Source organism: Anser brachyrhynchus, assembly GCF_964034855.1.
Source record: "Anser brachyrhynchus genome assembly, chromosome: 1".
In the NCBI taxonomy this organism is placed as follows: Eukaryota; Metazoa; Chordata; class Aves; order Anseriformes; family Anatidae; genus Anser; species Anser brachyrhynchus.
This window is the reverse complement of record NC_137694.1, coordinates 167,824,161-167,842,833: the sequence shown is the minus strand read 5'-3', so window position 1 is coordinate 167,842,833 and position 18,673 is coordinate 167,824,161. Positions and strand designations below refer to the sequence as shown.

General features: G+C 37.3%; 1 protein-coding gene across 9 annotated transcripts in view; it reads left to right on the top strand.

The window, feature by feature from the left end:
• Nucleotides 1-18,467, top strand: part of LMO7 (LIM domain 7) — a 129,336-nt gene extending 110,869 nt beyond the window's left edge. For 8 of the 9 annotated variants that reach the window (XM_080588907.1, XM_080588906.1, XM_080588904.1 and 5 more), the window contains 13 exons: nt 662-687; nt 977-1,081; nt 2,727-2,819; nt 4,229-4,650; nt 6,737-6,802; nt 7,118-7,183; nt 9,069-9,121; nt 10,886-11,105; nt 12,019-12,291; nt 13,635-13,743; nt 15,474-15,576; nt 16,082-16,128; nt 17,727-18,467. In XM_080588907.1, the coding sequence (XP_080445033.1) occupies nt 662-687; nt 977-1,081; nt 2,727-2,819; nt 4,229-4,650; nt 6,737-6,802; nt 7,118-7,183; nt 9,069-9,121; nt 10,886-11,105; nt 12,019-12,291; nt 13,635-13,743; nt 15,474-15,576; nt 16,082-16,125 (1,580 nt within the window). In that variant the 3' untranslated portion in view covers nt 16,126-16,128; nt 17,727-18,467. The remainder of the gene's footprint in view (nt 1-661; nt 688-976; nt 1,082-2,726; nt 2,820-4,228; nt 4,651-6,736; nt 6,803-7,117; nt 7,184-9,068; nt 9,122-10,885; nt 11,106-12,018; nt 12,292-13,634; nt 13,744-15,473; nt 15,577-16,081; nt 16,129-17,726) is intronic. The other variant, XM_080588899.1, reaches the window with a different exon arrangement.
• The last annotated feature ends 206 nt before the right edge of the window (nt 18,468-18,673 follow it).

Below are 18,673 nucleotides of genomic sequence, written 5' to 3'. Positions count from 1 at the left end.
TATGGCTGTTCTGGTCTGATAATGAAGACAAAATTGGGAATATGTAGGGTTTATTTTTTAACAATTGTTTTGGCAAAAGCTGTGATCAAGCATGATAGCCTCAAAGAGCATAAGGTTTGTGGTAAATGATGACAAGCTCACCAAATTCAAGTGTGCTTTGGAGAGTAGGAAAGGGAGAGCAGTTGCAAAGGGAAAAAGCACAGTTTCGTGATGTAGAAGTTGCCTATTGCTCTTAGTTCATGCCAAGGTTATTGGGTGAGTAGCTGCTGTACACCAGAGCAGCATTCTGAGCATCTGGCATGCTGAACAGTTGGTTTTCACAATAACAATAGGAAAACTGCAGCAAGGAGCTTCTATTTTGCCACAGTGGGAGAGGTACTGCTATTTCAAACCATTGCTGATAGCACCTGTAAGCATGTAAAGCTTTTAAAGAGTTGCACACGTTAGTTGAAAGCACCTAATGAATTCTGACCTCAAGTAAGTGAAGTAGGGTCAAATGCTACAAGCATGGCTTACTAAGGAAGCAAAACTTAGTCTGAAGTTCAGACTTTCCACACTTGAGCAAGTCTTAATGTATTGAACAAGCCTTAAAGTAGTTAGTATGGTTCTAATAATTTTCTTTTTTTTGTTTTTTTTTGCCTTCTATTTGCAAATCCCACAGGAGGCCCGGAGCCTGCACTGCCTGATGTAAGTACTGTTTACAGATAACTAATGAGCTCTATAATCCTTGTCTTTTCAAGAAGCCCACAGCTTTCTATTGCTTTTTACACTGCCTTAAAATTCCAATCAAATCAGAGAGCACTAAGATTTTTTTAATGTCTAAGAGAATGGTTACTTACTGTCCCTTTGAAGAAGTTGATTTAGGTTCTTGTCACTCTAAAGCTATAGCATTTGTAAATGCTTTTATTTCTCTTTTAAAATGTAGCATTAATTATGTGTAGGATGATAACATTCATTCATTTCCATGCTGTATTAGCTCCCAGTCCCATCCATTAGTGCTTCAAGTCGTCGGGTTTGGGATCAAGAGGAAGAACGAAAACGACAGGAAAAATGGCAAAAGGAGCAGGATCGTTTACTGCAGGTATAGTTAATCTTCATGATCACAGGATGGCAATCCCTTGTATGTGTTAACTATTAGGGAAGAAAACGTTTCTTGATTTCTGCAACTCTTCTTACTGATTGCCTAAGAGGACTTTTAGATACATTTGCTGGGCTGCACAATAGAAGACACTAGCAATTATTCAGCAAAAAAGAGGGAAATGCTTTGGTGAGCTTCATGAAATCAAAGCCAGACTTGTATATTCACTACAGCCAGAAGTGCTCGATCATCAGAAGGCTGGTTTGCTCTCACTGGCAAAAAAAAAAGTTACAAGCAAAGACCACTTAAGTCATCATTTTTGAATATGAATTTTATTTTTTTGTAAGAAAACTGTCTCTAGAATGAGTTTCTCGATAACCAGGTGACAGAGATGGAGAAAAGCATTGCAAATGGAAGGGGCAATATTTACCACGTTAAGATGGTACAAAATAAAACAAGCACTTGGTTGAGTAGGCTTATGCTTCACTAAGCTGAGGTTGTTGCTCTAAGACACACCTCTGGAAATTAAGTATCTAATGTCTGTTGGCTAGCAAGAGGTATCGATGAACATCATTTACTCTGTACAAGCTGTGTTAATAAAATTTAGGCATTCAGCAGTAAATCTCAATGACAAAGCACAACTTAACTACCCTGTGTTTTTTTCATGTTTTGGCTTTTATTATTCCTTTTTAGCTTGCAAACTCTACAAGGCAGGAGAGTTTTGCCTTTCTAAACATGTGTGGTCTCTGTTATGGCTTGGGTGTACAATTTGACACCTGGAGAGATGGCTTTGAAAAATGTAAAACTTGTTTTTCCTTTTTTGAGACTAATCTGATCCCTCTGCCTTCACTTTCCTTTTCCTTTTTCCTTTTTTCTTTTTCCTTTTTTGCCATCTGAAAAACTAAATTTGGCCTGAGTCATAATGTTATTCCTCTTCCTGATGATCCCAATAATGACTGTTTTTTAAATAATAGAAAGGAAGGTAAGTCTCTTTGTTTATTTCCAGGAGAGAGAGGAGAAAAAAAATAATCCTAAAACCTTAGAAGGAAAACTTTTAATGTTACGTATTTTGCTTTTCCCAAGACTGAGGGAGTGACTGAGAAAACCACCAAAATATTTGTGTACCTTGAGTAATGTCTTAAGACACTGCATTGATTTCATACTAAATCTAGTCATAGGACAAAATTGGAGGTCCAAAAATTGGCTTTTGTTAGGATAAGCTTCCAAAAGACTAAATGTTCTTGCTGAAACCAAATTACTGCCTCATATTTCACTTAGTAATGACTTTATCATATTACTGTGTCCAGTTCCAAGTTAAATATAAATACTGTCTTCCAATAAATACTTAAGATAGCTGATCTTTTTCTCCGCTTTGGAACTGAACTGTAAAGACAGGGAATATAACGGATGTGAGGTCAGTTGTTATGTTAGCATGCAAGAAGCCTGGCTTCTCTGAAATCAATGGCTGAACTCCTTTTGATTGTATTTGAGACAGGATATCATTCACTTATGGCACACCTGATGTAGAGATCAAGCATGTTTTTACCATGCTGGTCTTTTACAAAATACATTAAATTAGAGTAGTACATTTTAATGCAAGTAAACCAAGTTTCTTATTTATGTGTATCACTTCAATCTAACCTAATAGGAGAAATACAAGCGAGAACAAGAAAAACTGAGGGAAGAATGGCTGCGAGCTAAGCAAGAAGCCGAAAGAGAGAACTCCAAATATTTAGATGAGGTAAACTATGAATATGGCTTCACTTCTGACTGATAAGTTTCATGGTTTCATAGGTTTATTTTTGCTTCTATTAGAAACATGTAACCAGGCAAGTGGTTATTTTGCTATGTCACTTACCTTATTTTGGAAAAGAAATGGTCCTAAAATAAAATTGTCTATAACTTGGTAGAAAGAGGTTGCAAAGATGGAAAGGAAATGCGGTGTTCTAAGACCTGCTGAATTTGACTCTTTTTCATCATGGATCAGTTAGATAACTAACATGAGATGTTGGCATAATGTTAAAGCATGTATGAACTTTTGTGATGAGAATGAAATGGTTACATTTGTTGTATAGTATTTACCTCCTAATTTTACCTTTTGAAATTCTGCTTCAATGCTTCATCATTAGGCATGTTTGTAATATTCTGGCTTGTTACTAGCACCCAGTTTGTCCTATCTCTGGAAAATTTACATATCAAATCAGCTTCAATTTTGCTATCATATGTTTCAAAACTTTGAGCGTGTGTAGTTTCTATAGCTGCCTACTTTTGTGTCTGTTGTTTTTGAGAAGATGTACAGGTTTTTTGCTGAGCGTGGAAAGTGTGGGATCTCTATTGCTACATGAGCGCAACTTCAGGCATCTCAGCTAGATCAGTTGTGTTTATGTGGTCATGAACATGAAGACTCTAAAATCTTAGGACTTCAAATTGAAGAAAATTCTTTGAGCTGTTAAAGAACTTTGCTGTATGATAATGTAAAACATTTATTTTTTTAAATTATAAGAAATTTGAATGGACCAGTCCTTAATTTGCAGAGAACAAATACTCTTTGCCATTAAAGCTTCTTTTGACCACTGAAATCTCTTTTTTTTGTGTTTGAGAGAAAAGTTATAGAGTGGTAAGTCTGAGGCCTGACTTTCAAATGGCAGAAGAATGTAGGAGGATGAAATTTCCTCCACATGATGATTCATGTGAAATACATTGGTCTGATAGCCACTTATGATGGCTCTCTTAGGTAGGTCTTGGAAGTCAAAATAATACGGGGAAATGTTGGATGTCACAAAGAGCTTGTTTCTGGTGGGGATTTAAGTGGAGATGGAGTGTCATGAAATGTAAGAGATGCTTTAGAAGGCTGAATGCTTCATATACTTGTGGACAAGCTGCCCATTGTGCTTGCTAAGACTGCTGTGTGGAACAAAGCTTTTGAATTAGGAGAATTTGCTAGCAGGAACACAAAACAAACCATAAGTATACGCTGCTTGTTTTTTTCATTCAGAGTGTTAGGGATGCTTTCTACAGCACTCTTCCCTCATGGAATAAATAACCTAATTCAGCTACCTGTTTAAAACCAAACCCAACCAACCAAACAAACAAACGAAAAAAAACAACCAGAGCTCTCCCCCCTAAAAACATTTCTTTTCTCTGCTACAGGAGCAGACCGTTCTAACCTTAAACACGCTCTCTGTCTCTGCACGGGCTCCGTCTGCGTCCAGCTGGGGGGCCAGCCCTGAAGCAAGTACTCCTGAGGAGCCAGAAGGAGATGTAGGAAACGAGCTGGCAGCACACTTGCTGGGCAAGGAAGAAGAGAGGAGACATCAGAAGGAATGGAGTGTCCAGGAAGAAGCAGCACTGTGTTTTGAGCAAGAAAGGGAACTTGAAGAACTAGAGCTTGAAAGACAACGTAAAGAGAGGGAACAGCAGTATGCTGAGGAGCAGAGGCGGCGGGCGGAGATGGAGGAGCAGAGGCGGCGGGCGGAGATGGAGGAGCAGAGGCGGCGGGCGGAGATGGAGGAGCAGAGGCGGCGGGCAGAAAGGCCGAAGGAAGTGTCGATGGAGACATCTCAGTACCAAAGGTCTGTACTTGTGATGAGATGAACACTCCCTTCTTCATAAAAATTCAAATATCTTTCTAAAGGGAGTGTGTATCTTGAATATGTAAGTGCATTCATGTAGGATTCATATTGTGGATTAATCAGTGCAAGATGTTGCATGATAGCCTCAGCCTGCTAACCCCTTGTATACGTAGTTTGGCAGGGAAACAGTAAAGCTATCCGTGGTTCTGCCATCCTTCACACGTTTTGTAAGCATAATCATCTGATTATAGGTACCTGTGACTGAGTTGTCATAATTTGAGCCCCACTGCTTCTTAGTCCATTTTGTTGCAAACCACTTATTTACCTTGTGCAGACCAGTCTTCTTGTGTGCTCTAAAAGTCTAGAAATAATTGCATATTCATTTTTGCATTTCAGCTGAAGAAAGATATTTAGAAGCTGATGGGTGATAACTTAAAATTCTGCAGCCTGACTGGCAGTGCTCATCGCTATAAATATCTTATTACACAGAGTATCCTGCTGAGGCTGAATAAAATGCTCTTCTTTCTTTCTGAATGTAGAAGAACCAGGTGTGAGATGAAATTTTCTTCCATGAATCAAGTGCTCTATTAACCTACTTCTGCTCATTTTTAAATAGGAAGTACATATACAGTAATTTTAGCCAAATCAAAGATGACCTAAAACACTTACTATGAACTTTTGTGTAAGAACCCTTGTGTAAGAATGTAAAGTAAGAGCCACTGGCTCAAAGTACAGGTGTTTCAGAAGAAATACCAGGTTAATTCTTTTCCAACAAATGTGACTGATTTTCCAGACTCGTCTATCATTGTAGCTCGACAATGTGATAATAAAATTTAATTGTGCTAGTGTGCTAATTTCTCAATGAGGGGCATCGTGCTATATGAGTTAACAAATACTATCTTAGTTATCAAAGCCTGTTAGAAATACCCACAGTGGATATTTGTATCCTTGAGCATGATAAAGTTTCTTCCATTAATTTCTACATCAGATTGCTTTAAAAAAAAAAGTTTACAAGTGTGTGTTCTTGTCCAGGAGTTTTCCAACTACTGCTGCAGGCATCATGGGAGATTAATCTGTTCGAAAGATTAGAACAGTAACTTTTTCTTGTTTCATGTGCACTTAGCTTACTGCCTTGAGTTGCAACTAACTTTGCTGTTTCTTTTAGTTTTTTTCTTTGTTCTTGTATAAGCAGTAAGAAATTACTGGAGGTAACACATGGTATCAAGTTAAATCTTAAGAGAATATGATTATGAAATTGCATGTATTTACAGCGGAGGCTGTGAGATCTGGAGTTACTTCAGCTCACAGAGAAATACTGCTGCTTCAGATCCCTGCTGAGCAAAGCAGAGGCACAGTTGTTACAATGGCTAAACAGGTTCTTGGCAACTGAACCAGGGTTTCTCTGTAGTTTTAGCTTTCCCCAGTTGCAAGGTAATAGGACTTTGTGCAGTAACTTATTAAGCTGCTGTAATATCTGCATATCTAAATACCTGATATATGCTTTAGTCTCAGGGGATGCAATTGCTTCTGAGGTTGCTGTAAAAGGATGTGTTTTGCTAAACAAGGATGTTGTTTAGTAAAGTTCAAACTGGAATTTAAAGTAGCTATTGTTAAATGTTTGTTTTACAATGATATCCAAAGATTTGGCTTGAAATCTGAGATGCTCCATAAACACATATGAAGGCACAATATTTACTGAAAAGAGCTGGATTAGCTCAGCTGATGGCAGAGTGCTGAGGCTGCGGACAGGCAACTGGAAGACCTTTGTTTGTAGAAGTTAGTGAGTGTTTCTCTCTATGGATTACAGACAGCACCCATGAAACTTGCTACAATATGCATCTAACTTTTGGAGAACTGTGTTTTGATAAAGCTTACCTACTGGCTTTGAAATGGATGAGAAAATCACTGTCGTATATTGGTCCTTGTAATTTTTGCAGTGTCTTAGTGTCCTTTTTCTTCTCATGTATTTATATTTGACCAACTTCTGAAATTATTTTTTTCTGTATGCATATTTACTGCTTGTTCAATTTCTAGAAAAAGTTTTTTGTGTTTAATACTTGTTTTCTTTCATCTTTGTTGCCTCTAGACATTATGAGCATTATGAAGGATCTAAAACAATAGAGGACCGACCTGGCCATCCTCTCATTGAGAGGTAAGAAGAAATTGAATCAGTAGATAGGTTGAAACATCTTCAGCAACAAATGTTAACTATTTAGGCATGTTGAAGTCTAGAATCCTTGTCACTTACAAAAAAAAGTAATTTCAGGCTGTTTTTCTAACAACCTTTCTTTTTCAGGCTTCTTTTTTACATTGTTTTGGGCTGATAAAAATAAACCTCTTTAGATCTTTGTGTTTGTAGGTTTTTTTTTTCTCAAGGATCTGCTTTGAATATTTTTGGCAGGAAATAGAGTTCTATTCATTATTTTCTCTGTATATAAAGGTAATGTATCTTTTTTTTTTTATATAGGCATTATGAACGTTATGAAACTTCCAAAACCATTGAGGAGCATCCTGGTCAGTCGTTGTCTGACAGGTATGTGATACTGGATTTTGGTATAGATGGTAATATTACTGTTTCTGTGTCAGAAAGTCTTGAAACTTCCAATAAACTTCAGCCAGCTAAGCATATACCATGCACCACTGCTGTGTTTTGCAGTTTTTGTCCTGTTTTTGTATTGAGAAAACAAGTAGCCAAACTTTTGGCAAATTATATGCTGTGCTGTAAACAACAGTTAGTCAGTCAGTAGGATTTTACTGGGAGAAGCAGAACTATAAGGAAGTAAATATGTGGGTGGTACTAGACTTATCTGGCTGGAAAACAATCCTGTGGTTGTGTCACAGTGTGCTGTACAAACTAAGGTGCAGTCATCTCAATGAAGATTGTGAAATTTAAGAGATAGCAAACAGGGAGGGAAGTGACAGCAGCAGCGTATTTATCAGGAAGATAGTAATGTGCCACCTGTTAAGTTATACTCTCTTACCTTAGCAACTTTGTATTTTGTTTTGCTTGTTGGTTAGCTTGGGATTTTTTTTGTTGTTGCATGTGGGTTGTTTTTTCTTTTTTCAGTAGAATGTACTAGCTGGTACAGATCCACTGGACTTTTTGAATAGTCTCCCTTTTAGTTATTGGGCTGTGTTTAAAAAAAAAAAAAACAACAAAACAAAACAAACAAAAAAAACCCTGAGCATTTGTATCCAGATGTAAATCCAGAGCCTTTGTATTAAGCCTTTGTCTTAGATAGCATCTCACAGTAATGAAAGATAATCTCTGTGTATTTAGTCAGGTCTTATAATTGAGTGAGCATGCCTTTGTATATTAAGAGGAACCCCAGCATTTACAGGGAACAACTAATAAATGATTTATCTGGAAGATCTAAATCTAACTTCAGAAGGTACCTGCACTAGGTAGTTACCTCTTGCATACATGTATGAGGAGAACTCTCAAGTGCTTAAAAGCATCCCAGACCAGGTTGACCTGCTTTTTGGAGCTCCTGTTCAATATGAAAAAATGTGCAATTGTTGCATATTCTTGAGGAATAAAATAGGTCCACAATATAGGGCAAATAATCAGAACTTGGGGGAACAAGAAGTTTGCAATTTGTTTATGCATCCTTTACCTGTACACAAAGGACAAAACTCCCTCAGCACGTTTTTATGCATCCAGTGCTACACTCATAGACATACTGTTGTAGCAGCTTTGAGTTGTGTCCCAGGAAAAGACTTCTGTCCCTTTCTGAATCATTTTAAAATAGGAAACTGGCTCTTATTACTTGAGACTAATAATACAGCACAGAGGTATTGCTGAAGCTCCTGCTATGTAGTGTCAGTAACCCAGGTTTTTGCTGTTTGCCTTCCTGTATAGTGAATGGCATTTCTTGGCCAAAACTGATTAAAAAAATATGCTGCTGGGTGTAATCAGCGAATAATAAATTTCCTGTGAACAGTCTGCATGCAGTGTTTGAGAAGGTATTTAGCTTAGTGATGTTACTGAAGTATGTTTCAAGTTACTTGTGAATCTGGATCATTTATAAACCTGCTTTGAAAGTTACTGCTTCTTGATTGTAGTTCTCTGAAAACTTCCACAGGGAAGGGACTTTGTTTTTGTTTTTCAGAGGGGTGGAGGGGGGGCTGCTAGGGGTGGGGGTTGGTTAAGCAAGTACAATAATCAGTCCCTTATAGCGGAAGCACTGGGAACTTTTGATATATAATTTCAGCTTTTAATGTATGATTACCTATGTTTTGCAATACATTTTTGACAATGTAATACCCTGCTGTGTTTTTGTTTGTAAGCTTTTGATGAAAGGGATGTTGGAAAAGGTGGTTGTGTATCTGTAGTCTTCAATGACTTTGCAAAGATCTTTGTCCATGATGAGGTCTCCTGCTTGAGGTAGTGAAATGAATGTTTTCTATGTTTTTAGGAATAAATCCAAGTCAACTTCAGAACTGAATGAATTCACTGCAAACAGAAATGGCAAGTACTTTTTAATTTCCATTATTTTTAAATACATTTTTAAAGACGTGTATCAGGAGTAGTTATCCTATGAAAAATAATTGTCAAGGTGCTTTTTCATAGCTACACTGTAAATTCAAATTTATGTGACGGCACAATTTAATGAAGTTCCAACATAAAGAGGAAATTCGTTTGTCCTAGGCTTATCTGTTGACTGTATATGATTAACTGCTGTCTTGAAGTAGCACTGATTACAAAGGGATCTTAGTCATCTAAAAGTTTGGCATCTGAAATTGTAGACGAAACCCATCATGTAGATATATTATTGAAAACGTTTGCGTTCTTGATGTGTTGACTCAGTCAATAAAAAAAAAAAGGCTGCATATACCAAGCTGATAATGTTTTTAACACAAGTGCTTGCTGGTTTTAGCTTATGTTAGCACAGGAATAACGCAGGTGGAAGTCAACTCTTGACACTGTCACAGTGGCCCTGCAGCTTCCTGGACTGCAGTTTACTGCTACCTTTCTTGAGTTGTCCTTCAGTTATGTTAATGGGTTTTTTGTTTGTTTCCAGAGGAAAGCACATGGGAGGGGGAGGAAGACTTTCTTAAACATATTACACTTAAAAATTCCTGAAAGCTATTCCTGTGTCTAAAACATAGTTAGAAAAAGTAATCATAGAAAAGTAAATCATAGAAACGTATAATATCCTGAGTTGGAAGGGATCCATAAGGATCATCAAGTCCATCTCCTGGCTTGATGACCAGGACTACCCAAAAAAAAAAAATAAATCCTATGTCTGAGAGGGTTGTCCAAACACTTCTTGAACTCTGTCAGGCTGGTGCATTAAAGAATATTGCAAATTGACAATGTTGTTTTCACACATAAAGCACAGTCATTGAAGCTAATGAAGGAATACAGGCAATATTTTATAATGGCAATCTGTAGCAGTAAAATCAAGAGCATATCTGTAATCAGAGCAGTATTTAAAAGGACTGAAATTTAAATTGAAGTGACTTATGGCTGAGTGATTTTCTTGATTAAATAGTTTTACTATAAAGAATAGTTACTGGGTTTAGAAAACAAAGAAAAAAGTCATCTGTCAATGAAGATTGGAGAAAGAAGGCTTATTGGTTTCCCCTTTCAAAAATTCAAACAAGGATCAAAAGAGCTTGTACAGCATAATCTAATTTCCACTGGTTAGTTACCACAGTGTCTATGTATTAGAGAAACATTCTGTAAATGTATTTAGTTAACTTATATATATATATATATATACACACATGGACATGTGCGTAGATGTATATCTTTTTGTAATGTGAGGTTAATGTGTTTAGTGTGAGTAGAGAAAGAATTCCTGAAAACAGAGACAACTTAGAGAATATGGATTCTGAAAGGGAAAGAAAGCATTCCACCATTCAGTTATATATTTTGTGTGCTTCAGTTTGTGTTGGAGGAAGTCTTGTGGAACTAGAAGAAATTATTCCATTTAAATACATATATACACAAATGTGTATATATTTTACTAGAGGCAAAAGGAAATAATTATTTTTGGATAATTCAATATTTTCTTCTATATGTTTAACTTATTAATGGAAATATGAATAAAACATCTGTCAATAATAGTGAGGTATTGACAAGTTTGATGCTAGTCATATGAAACCCAACCATAAAAAGGAACTAAAGAAGCTTGTGAATGTGGAGATGAATGACTGCTTCTGGAGTTATACTTAAGAGTACTAGATGCTCATTAACTGCATTTGTGCCTGAATGTTGTCTAAACAGGTACTCAGGGCAAGCATTTGGAGAGGTCTTGGAACACGGGTGACCTGCAGAAGGGGTCTCAGAAGGAGCACAACCTGTCTGCGGCAGAGTTAGAGAGACAACAAATCCTTCAGGAAATGAGAAAGAGAACGTCTCTACACACGGACAGCAGTTGGATTAGGCAGCGCAGTTCCAGTGTACATAAGGAGCCTATTAGTCTGTACGGCAATAGTATGAGGAGGTAGGAACCATGTTAAAAGTTAAGTTTGTCTCTCCTCAGATGTTTGTTTGGTTATTCTAAACTTCAGCTTGTATTACGGAGCACTGAAACAAATCCATCATGTAAAAGGCTTTAAGGTAAACTGAATAGCAACACAGGTAGAGAAGGTGGTAGTGGTATTCTAAATGCTCTAGATGAGATTAAATCTCTGAAAAGAACGTGGACGTGACCTGCAAATAACACAATGGAAATCAATAGCTCTGACAGATGTGTTTAAGAATTTCAGTAGGACAATTCAGTGTGGAAATGACTATAGCTAAAGGGTGTACCTCTTTTATATAGAAATATTGTATCAGAAAGTGTTGAGTTCATTTCTTGCTTTAAGTAATGCATGAGTACTGGGTTTGTCACTTAAGAAATAGCTAAACTATCAGTCAGGAGAGTGTTTGGCTATTGGGCCAACACCTTGTTCATAGATGTTGCTGTCCAGCCTGGGTGGATTGTTATTTCTGATCTGGTATCCCTTAGAGACAAAAAAAATAAAAACAAACCAAAAAAAAAAAAACTACTTATCTGAAGTATGTTGCTGTACAACAAATTCTGACATAGTTCCGCCTGATAAGGCAGCAGTGAAGGGTGTTTTGCTGTTATTCTGCAGTCATTAAGTGCAGCCTCTCCTTCACCTCTTCTGCTTTCTTTCCCATGAGACTAGGACTGGACACAAAGGATAATTTGTAGCTCAAATATTTTAAATTGGTCTGATCATCTTGAGCAATATCCTAAACATACAAGCATATTCATGCTAGAAAATCTTGAGAGGATAAGCTGCTAGGATAATATGCTAGGAGAATTCTTTTGTCTTTTGAACTCAGAATGTAGCTGTTTTGGTTCAGCTGTGCTACCATTTACATTTGTGTATGTACTTGTGTTACAGAGGGGAGTCTTTGGACAACCTTGATTCTCCAAGAACAAGTTCATGGAGACACCATTCGTGGTTAAACCAGTCTGCCTCCACTTCATCTCTGTCCTCTAGTCAAGATCTCAGTCGCCCAGTGTCCACTTCAAACCGAGCCTACATGTGCACTCCTTCCTCTGCCAAAGCACCTCCTGTGGCCTCCTCTGTGAGGGCCCCATCTGTGTCCCAGCCAGCCCCCCGGGTTCAGTCTCCCATCTCTGCTTCCCAGACAGGGTCGCAGACACGCAGCAGGTGAGTAGGTGCCCTTCTGCTGGGAAGATAGAGACGTTGGGCTGCACTGAAGAGTGGACTCTGTAGATGTGGTGGTCTACAGCAGTGGCCTCACCTGTAATGTTAATGAACCAGTCTGAAAAGTACCTGTGTTTTTCTAGCTGGATAGGATCGTTGAAACGGGGGCTGGTATTATCTCCCTGCTCCAGACATTCAGAAAATTCTCCAGGTTTGTCATCAGTGCTTGACATAGGTTAAAAAAATACACTGGAATAATATATCTCTCCGTCTCCAAGCTGTGTGTTGATTACCCAAAATGCTTAGTAAAAGCGTACTCCAGTTGGCACTTCTGATATTTATTTCCGTAGATTTGTTTTAACAAAAGATTCCACAAACCCACACTTTATGGCCCTCACCTTCATCTCTCCTCCCCCTTTCCTGGCATGTGGTCAATATCATCTCAAGGAGCACTCAGGAATGCTCATAACCCATGACCCTGGAGAATTACGTAGTAGGATGTTGTTTTTAATGTAGGAGCAGAAAGCAGGAATTGCAACATGTTTTGAAACAAACTGGAAATCAATTGTGGTAGGATAGATAAGTCTGCTGTTTTATGTACTTGAAACATTTTAAAAATACCTCTAGATAAGACTGGAGAGGATCACACGCACACAATTACATGCATTATATATAACAGCACTGTAAACACTGCTTCATTAGCTCTTACATTCTCAGACACTTTTTGATAAGTTGAACATTTTTTTGAAGGTTCTTACATTCCTTATAATGTAAGGAAATGACCTTCTTAAACATGTTTGCTTATCTTGTTCCCACTTCCATTTTCTGATTTGTTAACATCTTGGTAGATCTAAGGAAATTGAACTCTGTATGGCTTATGTTCAAAGAGTTAATGTAATATTATATGTCCAGGACTAACCTTCTGTTACCTAACAAGGTGCAGATGGTGGGACTTGGCAGGGGTGCTTGCTAAAACTTAGTTTTCAAGATAAGTCCTTGCATATAAGGCAGGAGCACGAAACCTGTGTGTTTTTACTCTCCAATCCTAACAATATACTTTTAAGTTTATTTGTAGACGGTATTGTGAACAACGAAATCTCTCCCAAGAATGTGACAGAAAATTCTTCATTTGTTCCTATGTAACTTTGATCTAAATTATAACACTTCAGCTTTTCCTAGATCTCAGATCTACTGCAAATAATACTCCTTTTCAGTTTATTTTCCTCAAGCCTAGTAGTCCACTTTTTACCAGTACGTTCTTGGTTTTAATCTCAAATTCTTTAACTTTTTTTTTGCCTTTTTAAACCTTTTCAAGCTGGTTTTAAGGATTTTCATTCTGTATCTAGGTCAGTCAGTGGGAAGAAAATCTGTTCATACTGTAATAACGTTCTGGGCAAAGGAGCAGCCATGATCATTGAGTCTCTTGGTCTTTGTTATCATTTACATTGCTTTAAGGTGAGAGCTGGGAGTATCATCATGAAGGAACAGGAACTAATCAGAAGCACGCATGGCTACTCAATGTTATGCTCACAGGGGCTCTACTAAAATCACTTGCTTTGCCTTCTACTCTAACAGCGTGGTATCTGCATATTTCCATGAGGCAGTCCTATCTGCAGGCATTTAGCACTCAACTCTAGGATTGTTTCATAAATGCTAGAGCTAACAAGTAGGAATTCAACAAGTAGTTGGACACACTGACTGTGAGATCACAGTTCCTTCTTTGAATTGGCAGCAAAAGAATCAGAAGGTGCTGAGCCTCCTTTCCTAGAGAAATCAGGTCCTTTTAAAATATCTCAGCTTGGACCCTGGCAATTGCAGCATCTAAGATGACCCATCACTGCTAAACTAATGCTAGCAGTGTTCATGCGGTGCTTTCCAGGCAAAGGTATGTTGTCAGTGTTCAAACTGGCAAGATACAACCAAGCACCAAAGCAGAAATTTTTAACTAGTCAGCCCTGGTTAGTAGCTAGGTATATTAAGCTCATTTCCAGCACTGAGACATAGTTACGTGATTTCCAGTCAGCTTGGGGTAAATGCAGAGCAGGGGAAAAAATATTAATAATAAAAACCTTCCTGCAAAAGATGTAAAAGCACTTGTACTTTCCCTGACATAGGACTAGATGAGGAATTAGACTCAGCTTTGGAGGTGCCATCATACCTTGCATCTTCCATGGCTTTAGTAAAGACTCCTCTGTGTCTCATTCAGTTTCCCTCTGTGCCCAGCTCAAATTATCAGAGTATTTCAAGGAATCGACTCAAAGCTCTTCCCTGTCCTGCCTACCCAGACAGTAATCCACAGAGGCTGATCTTTACTCCCTTCCTGCAGAACATGTCTTCTGTGCAAGGGAGTTCACCTGTAGGCCCTAACCTACTTAAGGCAATTGGAATTTTTTCTTCAACTTTTGTAATGTTAAGATTTGTTTGTTCAGTCTTTCATAAACTTTGGAAAAACCTGCCATCCAGAAGATTTATTTCTCATTTAAGCAGGCAAGTTATGTGTAGAAAGTCAGTTACTTCTCCTCATAAATTTGTTAAGGACAGTGTTATGATTTGAGTTCCAGTCCTTCCAGAGGTGGTTCATATCCATAGCAAAGATGTGTTCAGCCACCATAGCTAAATTGCTTACTGTTAGTATGAAAGTTATTAAGCCCTTTATTCATGTGTTCAAGAAAAGTGAAATTGGCCCCTTCTTCCCACATACAGATTTGTTACAATGATGGAAAGCTAGTAAATTGCGTAGTACACAAGTGTATGCTGCCTTGACTGCCAAAGGGTTGAGGAACCCAGCACGTGTATTGCCACATGGAAATCTGCAAGTAGCACACCCAGGTGTTCGGTGCCAAAGTTACTGTTGCAATGTAGACAACAAATTCTTCCTTGTTGAGCCAACTTTAGTTTTCAGAGAAACTGAAGTTCAAATTAGATTTAATGAACTAATCTCTAAATAGCATCTGGTCTATGTTTGCTTAGTTGGTGTCTCTCTGCTATTCGTTGTCCAGTCATCGCCTTAAAAATACCTTCTCAGGGTTGGTTGCATTTTGATCTACTAATCGTTATACATTTGCTTCTAGTGGTTATGGGTTTGTGGTTCAAGCTTTGTTGGGCTTAATTCAAGCTGCTTTTGAGCAACGTTTTCTTTTTTTAGTATTTTGTAAGGAGTTGCTAACTACTGATCTGTCATGCAGTGTGTTGCCTGTGGATGTGACCTTGGGGGATCCCGCTCTGGAGCTGAAGTCAGGATCCGAAACAACAAACTCTTCTGCAACGACTGCTATATCAGATTTAAAGGTAAGGCAATCCAGTTGCAGTGTGCATGACTGTAGTTCTTCTTTGTGCTGTAAAACCTCAATTGTTTGTACATCTGAGACAGTTGATAGCTTTCATGTTTCGTTTTAAGTTGCTGTGTTAGTGAAAAGGTTCAGAAAGGTCTGATTGTCCGTTCCTGTCTTTTGTAGGGTGTAGTCATTCTTAACTTTTAACTTGCTGGTAGATGGTTTTACCACCTTGTTATTAAATGGCTTCAAACAGACAATGCAGTGTAGTCATCCTGTTTTCTTCATAGATCTGAGAAGGGGGTATTGAGAAGTTGCCTAGGCAGCAAACAATTTCTACTGATAGCAGAGAAGTCTTTTTGAGAAACTATGTTTAAAAAAAAAAAAGTAATGTGTTTAGTTCAGTCCTAACCAAAAGTGGAAAGATATTAATTTATCTTGTGCAGGTGGCAGAAATGCTTCTTTCTTTTTGCATGCTATCATTATTTGAATTATAGGTCTGTGATTGGTTATTCGTTTAGGTACAAGTTCAGCAGGAATTGATTTACTTACAGATCTTAATTAAAAGGTGCAGTATAACTTTTTTCCTTTATTATAGTTTGCAGAATTCTGATTTATGGAGCATGATGTTAAGGATTTGAATAGTAGTGTTTTGTTTTTTCTGCTGTCATACATGATAGTAGACAACCTCCTAATTTTGAGAAATCTTAAGAGTTTTATATAGCTTTATTTTTATATAGCAAATATAGAATTCTCTAGAATGATAGAATTCAGCTAAGGGAAAGGGATTTCTGAATGACTTCCTGGGAAGCATGCTTGTTTTTGCATGAGCCCAGCACGTTTTTCTCATTGTGGTCCGGAAGGCAGCGAAGGGAACAGGATACTTACGCTACTACACATGAGCAGGACGTCGGCATCTGCTGGCTGAGAAGCCCAGCTCAGAAAAAGAGAAGCTCTGCATCTGATGCTTTTGCTGTTTTCAGGCTTTTTGGCTTCCACGGGGAGGGAAAGCTGACTGCACCATTGAAATGATTGTGTGATGCCCTAGCTAAAAACAAGCAGAAAACTCCACATCTCTACTTGATGCTAACAGTGTATTCACAGAGACTAATGTTAGGTGCAGGAGCACCTCTGCAATCAGTGGAAGGAGGAAGAAAATCCTCCCGCCCCCCCCTTCCTCTGGAGATGATCCAGGGCACTGGGTCAGATCTCTGCAAACGCGTGTTTGGAGATTATATCTCCTTGTTGAGGATGAGACTATGCTGAAGTGACCATGTTCCTAATTAAAGCACCAAAATGTGTGAGCAATTCAACCTGGAGCCTGCTCATGTTATTTTAGCTTTACCTATTTTTCTTTTGGGTGCAAAATTGCTGTATGAGTTTGGAACTGAAAAGAAAGTTTATTTTTCCCTGACAAGACAGTATTCAGGGATGGAACTAACTCAAAACTTTATCATGGATAAAGCACTATTTAATCTCTCTGACGTTATAGCTAATAAAGTCATGACAGTGAGTAGCCTTTCAGAAGCAAAATTAATTAATAATAAAATTAATAAAAAAAATTAATTAATAAAAAATTAACATTTCACATCACTCTGATAATTCAGTAGTTTGGAATGTGAACATATTGGCTAAAATGTTTGAACTGTAGGATTATTAATATTCACAATGTAATTTTAGTCAAATATTTCTGCATATTTTTATGTTGCTTTTGTTTTAAACTTGTAATATTGTAGTGAAACACTGGTGTATTGGCAGGTTCCCTCAAATATATGTAGAGAGAGAGAGGATAACCTTTTTGTTTTTAATATATATCGCTACAGTTATTTAGCAAATCCTAATCTGATTTATTGAAGGATAAATTCAGAAAAACAGTGACCCTCTATTTGGCTGATACTAAAAACAATTCCTAAGAACTTGGTAAGATGCATGTTCTGTGGAAAACTACTTGGCCTGAAATATTTGCAGTGCTGTAATTGAATTAAATCCAAGTTTTTATTGCTTATTACATTTGGCTTTATAGATTCAGAATGTATGCCTTACATTTTGTTACCAATTTCACAGATACTGGTAACACCCTTGCCAATTTTTAAGTGAAAATCTTAATTTTTTGTCAGGAAGATTCTTCAATAGCTAGAATTTAATTACAATTTTTTCTCTCAACAGCTGGACAACCAACCTCCATGTGAAGCAAACCTAGATACGAAACCACTGTTGCAGATAAAAGAAGAGGTGATTGCTGCTGATGTAGATCTATAAATATATATATTGTGTGTATGTGTGTTTTTTCTAAGAGTAACTCCTTTGCTTGTCTAGTCTTTATAGCAATGCATTAGATTCCTCATACAACTGTATTTTTATTTATGATAAAGTAATTGCAGTAAGGAAATATCTTGGGAAGATGCTTTTACTTTTACAGCTTCAAGTACTGAGAGCACAAGGGAGAATAAGTATATTTTCAATAATAACTTCAAAATATTTTTGAGGCTTATAATCAACTAGTTGACTTTCCAATGGTATATGAAGAGGGTATTTTGTTTCTAAGCTCTCAAAAATGAGCATTAGAGAAATAGTTAATATAAATATATATTTGCAATTGCTGTCTTTATTTTTGACATATACTGAGAGCGAATTCTCTAGGTTAATACGAAGCTGCGTTTAAATGCACACAAATGTGTTTGCTTTCCATACGCTGGTTTCTAAAATTGTGCTTTTTGAAACTTCAATACAAAGAATAATCTGTTTGCTCAGTGGTGATGGCATAATATTCTGTGGAATCCATTTAATGGAAAGAGTTCTCTTTTCCTATTTGAAAAATGTAACTATCTTTTTTTCCTGCACAAACTAGATGGAGAATGGTTGTTGAATTACAGTGTATTTGTAAATAAAATTCTGATGTTGCATTTATTAGAAGTTTCTTTTCTTTCACTCTAGCAAAATGTGTTGTTAAGGTGCTTTGCTGAAATATAACTTGAATTCTGGTCCTGGGAAAACCTTTTTCTATGAAAGGGTTAAAATGTCACCATAAAAATGTGTAAGAACAGTAGTTCTTGCTTTCTCTTCACTCACAGAAGACTTCAAATTTTATATGTATTTCTCCTGTCAAATTCCTT